This window comes from Nyctereutes procyonoides, unplaced genomic scaffold (genome assembly GCF_905146905.1).
Source record: "Nyctereutes procyonoides isolate TBG_1078 unplaced genomic scaffold, NYPRO_anot_genome, whole genome shotgun sequence".
In the NCBI taxonomy this organism is placed as follows: Eukaryota; Metazoa; Chordata; class Mammalia; order Carnivora; family Canidae; genus Nyctereutes; species Nyctereutes procyonoides.
In genome coordinates this window covers 26,872,536-26,880,691 of record NW_026575128.1, presented here as the reverse complement: position 1 = coordinate 26,880,691, position 8,156 = coordinate 26,872,536, and the positions used below count along the sequence as shown (strand labels likewise).

The following is an 8,156-nucleotide window of genomic DNA, read 5'->3' as shown; positions in this document are numbered from 1 at the left end:
TCCTTTAAAAGTTAAGGTTACCTACAGCATCGATCAAATCAATGACAAAAGGCCAAAATATACTAGTTTGATATATAAATCCAACTTTTTACAGTTGGCCAAAAAGTTCTTTTAGAATTAAATGATCAAATAATTCAATATAATTCATGGGTGAGTCTGAGTCTCAGAGTATGATTAAAGTAAAAATTGATGCTGTTAATTTTAGAAATAATTTGTGATTTATATCAAAAGAAGACATTTAAAAGAAAGAAAAAGTTCAAATACACACTTTCGGGTGGTTCTGGTTGCTGGCATCCTATCCCTTATCTAAGAAAGAATGCTTGTTGGCATCATGTTCCATCAATTCATTTGTGATTTCTAAATTAACTCTGAAGGAAACCACAACTTACTTGAAGATCCCGCTGAGTGTCTGTGTGCCTGATTTTTTTTTTCTCTCTTCACAGACAAAGCACTTCCACTGGTCATGGAAAAAAGGTCTAAATCCGTGTCTTCTCTGCTTACAAGTCTTGCCTGGGAGCAATGGGAGGGAATGTATACAATCATGAAACAAAATATGGCATTTTCTGAATGCAGCTCACATTACCCCAAATAAACAAACAGGCTCTGTCAAACAACCTTCTTCAAAATGATACCACAATCCTTTACTGCTGTCCAGGCAGAACAAATGCACTATGTCAAAGCATTTTTTGCAAATAAGAGCCGATTTTAAAATTGAGGTTTGCTATTTGAGTCTGTACAACAAAAGAAAACATTTGAGTACAGTAATTTTGATGAAAATCAATCTTAAAGGCAACTGATGAAACTTTAAACAGCTTAACATCACTTATTTACCAAGTATATTATTTAATTCTTCATTGAATGTTAGAAATGTCATAGTGGATTATTTTCTGCAATATTTATATTTTACCAGTTATAAGTACTCGTTTTCTCAACAGTATTCCTCAAATGCCTTTCATCCCATATTCATTTGCTACAAAGTCACAAAAGAGCTTTACCTTCTCATCAAAACCATTATTAATACAAAAATATTTTACAGTAAGTCCAATTTTAAGGGTGGTGGTAAATAGAAATTTCAAGACATACTATTATAAGGACATAGGATTAAATTAATCACTTCTAAAATTACCCATCTGAACTGAACTTTTATTACTACCTTGGACTGAACCTAACAGTTGAAAGAGTCACTTCTTGCTATTTATAAAATATTATTTTACATAATGCCTAATATCATTAAGTACTAATTTATCAGGATTCAACTCTGGAGAAAGGGAAAATGCCATGATGGAAAGCAAAGCAGCCTCAAAATAACTGGGATTTAACCCAAACCACAGGATGCTTGAAATCCTGTGAGAAAGCATTGTCCTAATGTTCAATGTGAGAAAAATTGAAATAGAGCAAAATAAAACCATAAAACCATCACTGGGCTTAAAGAGCTATCCCCATATTAAGGGCTACAAAAATCTCGTGAAAACACAATCTGAAGATCATTCTCTTTCAAATTCAGATCTTTGCCCTTCTCCTTTCATCTCGATTCCCAAATTCTTCCCACTGTCACAAGCATGAACTTCTCATTGTTAAGTAAGCACGTTTGCTATTGATGAACTCAGAATAGAAGCCATTTTATGGGGCAGCCTGGATGGCTCAGTGGTTAAGCGCTGCCTTCAGCCCAGAGTGTGATCCTGGAGACCTGGGATCGAGTCCCATGTCAGGCTCCCTGCATGGAACCTGCTTGTGTCTCTGCCTCTCTCTGTGTCTCTCATGAATAAATAAGTAAAATCTTAAAAAAAAAAAAAAAAGAAACCATTCTATGTCACTTGTTGATGTACCTGCCTAAGTGATACAAGTGTATTGTCAAAAGACCTCAGTAGAAAACAGTTTAAAAATGAAATAAATAACAGTTGGCTTCCAGTTTATACTTGTGATTGGTATGAAAAATGTTATACATTCTTTCTGAACTTTATTTCAATTAGTGTACGAACGCACGCATCTAATATTTCCATTAGCAAAACTCCATCAATACTAAGACTTAAAAAGAACCAGTCAAAAATAAGGGGGAAATGCCAAAGCAATACTACAGTTTTGGTGAGATCAGTTACAAAACAAGGAAAAACATCTTAACAACACAGAGACCCTCCTGGCTAGCTAAAGAGGCTCTAACTACAAGACTCAAGATTTTAAAATCAGATTTTATTTGCTTCAATTTGATGATATAATATCACCACATCTATTTAAAAGTAAAATTCCCACCCATTTCCAAATTTGATGATACCTACGTGTCAAGAAAATATTTGTGAACACATGTCTTCCAAAAATCTCATTACCATCGAACCATTGACACCCAAAAGATGTCTTCTGATATAGAAAGTAATTAATATCAGTTACTAATTAGGCCAGATTATAATAGGCAATCAAATTTAGAAGTGGAACTTAACAAGAATACACAATTTTACAATGGTGCCACCTGGCAGCTTAAATGCAAATCTAGGTATTTTATAAAAGGGTTAGTTATAGGTCAGTAGTGCATCTGACATAGTCACATGTGCATTAATTAGTATTCCAATTCTATTTCTGAAAACACTGGCTTTCAAATTGAACATTATTCTTCCTTTTACTGCTAAGATGAATTTTCTTTATGATTTCTCTTTTTTTTCTATAGCATGAAAAATGGATATACTTAAAAACTGAATATGACTGACTATGCTTTTAGCACTCATTCTACCAAACAAAAAAATGAATGCTTAATTCTAAAACATTGTAATATTAAATATTTTCTATGGTTATACCACAATAAATAGTTCTGAGTCAATGTTAGACAAGAATATTCTTATTGCAATTCAACAGCAAATATTTTTTAAATAGTAATTTTGCAAAATTCTCATACATCTTTGTTTTCTGAACTGGTCACATTTGTGGCCCCCAGGTGCAAGGTCTGTAATATTTCCCCTAATATTTTCATAGTGAAATGAGGAACATGAATTTTTGAACATGACTTCTAAGCATCTGGATCCCGATTCACCTCCAACCCACGCAAATTACTTAAAAATACAGAATCTCTGTCATTTAATAAAGAACAGGGAATTCCTCTTCTGCTTTTTTCATAAATAAGATTTTATTAAATACTTATTTTTGGAATTTTAGAAGCTTATACTAAATAGCACACATAAAAAGAAATACCTATTTCCTTATTGTTGAGATTTTTTAAAAAGAGAAAATTTACAAAGCAAAGTTCATTTATAAGCTATCTCATAAAAGTATTCACAAAATTTTAGAGTATTATTTTCAAAATTAATGTCAGTGGTATCTCTTTTCTGAAACTTGCTTGTTTTCACTGTACAGTACATTTGTGGGCTCTAGATTTAAGTCATTCTTTTTACCCCTCCATTTATAATACATCATCATCATCATCATCATTGTATAAACCCCTTTACTCATATGTGTGAGCATTGGAAGGTACTTTTTTAAAAAGGATTTTATTTATTTATTCATGAGAGACACACAGAGAGGCAGAGACACAGGCCGAGGGAGAAGCAGGCTCCCTGCAGGGAGCCCCATGCGGGACTCGATCCCGGGTCTCCATGATCACGCCCTGTACCGAAGGCAGATGCTCAACCGCTGAGCCACACAGGTGCCCCTGGAGGGTACTTTAAAAATTTTATCGAGCTATAATTTACATGCAATGAAATGCATAGATCTTAAACATGAAATTCAATCATTTTCAAAATTTTTATTTTGAAGTAACTTAAAATTCCTACAGAAGTTGCAAAACTTGGTACTGAGAGTTCCCTGTATAACTTCCAGCCAGCTTGCCCCATGATACCTTATGTAACCAAAGTGTGGTTCATAAAACCAGGAAATCTCATTGGTGCTCTACCATTACTAAACCACAGACCTTATTAAGACCTCACCAGTTTTCACATGCACTATTTTTCTGGTTTGTTTATACTTTAGGACATTTTATCATACATATAAATTCATGTACCACAACCAGGATACTGAGCTATTCCATTTTTCCCAATAAACTCCCCTGCTCTCCTCTTAGTCATATCCCTCTCTTCCTAACCTTATCACAGACAACCTCTCAAATGTTCTCCATCACTATATTTTGTGAATGTCATGTAAATGAAATCAGACCATATATAACCTTTTCAGATTGTCTTTTTTTCACTCAGCATAATGTTCTTGAGATCCATCAAAGTCTTTATATGTATCAGGGGTCTGTTCTAGTTTGTTGCTTTTTATTTCTTTGTATTGTATGTCCATTCATATGGGCCACCATTTATTTATCCTTTCAATCGCTGAATAAAATTTGGTCTGTTTCCAACTTTTGGTTATTAAGCATAAAACTACTGTGAACATTTATGTACAGGATTGTGAATGAGCATAAGTGTGTTTCTCCAGGAAAAATGCCCAAGAGCAGAACTATTGAGTCATAGAAGTGTATATTTAACTTTATAAGAAATTAATGGGTTTTTTTCAAGTGCCTGTGCCATTCTCAGCAGCAATGTATGAAAGATCCAGCGGCTCCACATACTTGTCAGCACTTAGTATTGTCAGTATTTTATTTTAATCACTCTAATAGGTATATATTGATATTATATAGTAGCTTTAACAATTTTCCTAGTGATTAATAATGTGTAAGATCTTTTCATGTGCATATTTCTCTCTGGATAGTCTCTTAGGTGAAGTATTTACTCAAGCACTTTGTTCATTTTCTAATTGCACTGCTTGATTTAATTATTTTTTAAAGATGACTACTGTGATGGTTATTTTCATGTGTCACCTTGACTGGGCCACAGGGTACTGAGGTATTTGGCTCAACATTATTTCTGGGTGTGTCTGTGAGAGTGTTTCTGATGAGATTAGCGTGTGAATTGGTAGACTAAGGATACCATATTGCCCTCTCTGGCATCACCTAATCCACTGAGGGCCTAAATTGAACAAAAAGGGGGAGGAAGGGAGAATTCACCCTCTCTGCTTGACGGATGAAGCTGGAACACACATCTTTGGTCTTAACACTGGAACTTACACATTAGCGCTTCTGGTTCTCAGGCCTTCAGACTTGGACTGGATCCTACACTATCAGCTGTTTGGGTTATCAGGCAGTTAGTCTTAGAGTAGAACCTATACCATTGGTTCTCAGGGCTTCACATTCAGACTGGAATTACACCACCAGGGTCTCCAGGGTCTCCTGGGTCTCCAGCTTGCATATTACAGGACTTCATAGCCTCCATAATCAAATGAGCCAATTTCTTATAATAAATAATACATACTTTCTTAAAATAAATAAATATATCTATACAATATCTTTTTGTACATGTATATAGATATATATCTTCCTCTTGATTCTATAGATAGATATAGAGACCAGAGGGCCAATGGTGCCAGTTTCAGGCCAAGTCTGAAAATCTTGAAATAAGGTAGTTTGACTCTTCTTATATTGTGTTTCAAGATCGCACTGGCCATTCTAGGCTCTATATAAAGAGATTTTATATATTAGATATAGTTAAATATAGACACAGATATAGATATCCTACTGCTTAAGTTTCTCTAGTGATCCCTGACTAACATAACTATAAATGGCTCCTTTGTACCTCTTTCCAGTAATTTATCCTCATAAGCAACACTGTTCTGATTTCTTTTACAATGGAGAGGTTGGTTTTCTCTGCTCTTGAACTTAATATAAATATAATCATACAGTCTGTGCTCTTTTGTGTCTGGCTTCTCTCACTCACTGTATTGTTTTTGGTATTCACTTACATTGCTGAATGTATCAAGAGCTCATTTCATTTCTGAGAAGGTATGCCATTGTAAGAATATACCACAGTTTATCCGTTCTGCTGTTGATAAACATTTATGTTGTTTGCATTTTCTTGGTTTTTATCAATGGAACTGCAATGTAATTTTCATACAGGTTTTTATGAAGACACGTGTTTTCATTTCCTTTCAGTAAACATGTAGGAGTGGAATTAATGGGTCATAGAGTAGGAGTACATATAATTTTATAAAGTGTCTATTTTCCTAAATGGTTTTTATCATTTTTCACTCTACCAGTAATGCATGAAGAGTTCTAGTTTTTCCATTTCTTTGTCCACATTGGTGCTTTCTGGTTTTTAAATTTTAAGCATTCTAGTGTTGCATAGTAGTGTTTCATTGTTGTTTTAATTTAAATTAGTGTGCTTTTTAACCATTCAAATATCTTCCTTTGTGGAGTCTCTCAAAGCTTCACCATTTTTAAATAACTTGAGATATTTTTCTTTATATTATTGATTGTGGGAGTTTTTTCTATATATTTCTGATACAAGGCCCTTATATTAGATGTATACATGTGGGGGAGGTGTTATTTGCACATGGGAGGCTGTGGAGGACAGAGAGAGGGAGGTAGAAGGGAGAGAAAAAGAGAAGGAGGGAGAAAGAGAGAGAAAATACATATTTTTCTCTCAGGATGTGATTTGACTTTTCATTTATTTTTGTTTTCTGAATTGTACCTATGTACAAATGCTTTAAATATGAAGTACAATTTATCTTTTTTGATTTACGCTTTTTATGTTCTATCTAAAATTTTTTTGCCTATCCCAGGTTTTATATTGCTGTTTTCTTTGAGAAGTTTTAGAATTTAAGCATTTATATTTAGGTCCATAATTCATCTCAAATTTATTTTTAAGATGTAAAGTAGGAATCAAAATAGACTTTTTTCCCTATATATTTCCCTATATAGATATATATATATACTATTTTCCATATATATATATATATATAACAATATATATATATAGTTGTCCAGCACTATTTGTTGAAACAAAATATTCTCTCCCTCTTTTAATTAGTACCTTTGAGGAAAATTAACTCTCTACGTGTGGTATTATTTTTTATTAATTGATTTTTATGTCTTTCTGCACATAACATATAGTTTTGATTACTGAGGCTTTATAGCAAGTCTTGAGATCAGGTAGTGAGAGTTTTTTTCAAGATTGTGTAGACTATTCTAGCTTTTTTACATTTCCATATGCATTTTAAAATTTTTCCATTTCTACTAAATGCTTTCTAAGAGTCATTAAATTTACAGATCATTGAGAATTGACATCTTTACAGTTTGAGTCTATTCATGAGTATATCTCTTTGATTTTTTAAAACAATATTTGGTAATTATCATTACAGGAGCCTTGCACATATTAATGTTAATATTTATCCTTAAATATTTTGTTTCTTACATTTTGGTGAATAGAATATTTTTAATTAAAGTTTACTGAAGTTTGTTGCTAATATATGATAGGGTGTACAAAGACCTAGTTTAATAAATTCCAACAGATTTCTTTCCATAATGACTGTACGAGCTTTGACTTTCACTAGACATACATCAGCGTTTCCACATTATTGAAAGGACTTTGCATTACCCAATTTTTCTAATTTTTGCCATTCTGATGAGGATAGTCATGTGACTTCTTAGTTTTAATTTTTATTCCTCTGGTCATGTAACTGAGCATCTCTTTATATACATTTATGCATTAGTCAGATCCCTATAAACTGTCTCTGTGTTTTTTCTATTGTATTTATATTTCCTTTTCATTAGATTACCTGACTTTATAATTATATTTGCAGAAGTTCTTTTCAAATCTAGATATTGGGCAGCCCGGGTAGCTCAGCGGTTTAGTGTCGCCTTCAGCCCAGGGTGTGATCCTGGAGACTCGGGACTGAGTCCCACGTGGGGCTCTCTGCATGGAGCCTGCCTCTCCTTCTGCCTGTGTCTCTGCCTCTCTCTTTCTGTGTCTCTCATGAATAAATAAATACAATCTTTAAAATAAAATAAAATAAAATAAAATAAATCTAGATATTAAGCTATTATTAGTTTTATGCACTGAAAGTAATTTGTCTGTGTCTATAATCTGTCTGTTAACCTTTTCTATAAAATCCTTGATAGGAAGTTAATATTTAATTTAAAAGTCAAGTCAATCAAAAAATTTTGCCATATAATTTATATTATTTGTATCTTTTAAAAGAGTATTTCTTTACTGTTAAGTTGCAAATATATTCTCAATTATTTTATTTGATCAGTTTTACAACTTTATTTTTCACATTTGAGTCTTCAAACCTTCTAAATTCCATTTGACTATAGTGTGCATGAGTTATATACAGTTCTGCTTTTCAATGCTAGTTTACTG

At 33.1% G+C, this 8,156-nt stretch overlaps 1 protein-coding gene across 1 annotated transcript in view; it reads right to left on the bottom strand.

Annotated features, from left to right (window-relative positions):
• Nucleotides 1–357: 357 nt before the first annotated feature.
• The window catches only part of LRRIQ1 (leucine rich repeats and IQ motif containing 1), a 189,908-nt gene continuing 182,109 nt past the window's right edge, over nucleotides 358–8,156 (bottom strand). The window contains exon 25 of the mRNA XM_055342046.1: nucleotides 358–510. Within this exon, the coding sequence (XP_055198021.1) occupies nucleotides 358–510 (153 nt within the window). The remainder of the gene's footprint in view (nucleotides 511–8,156) is intronic.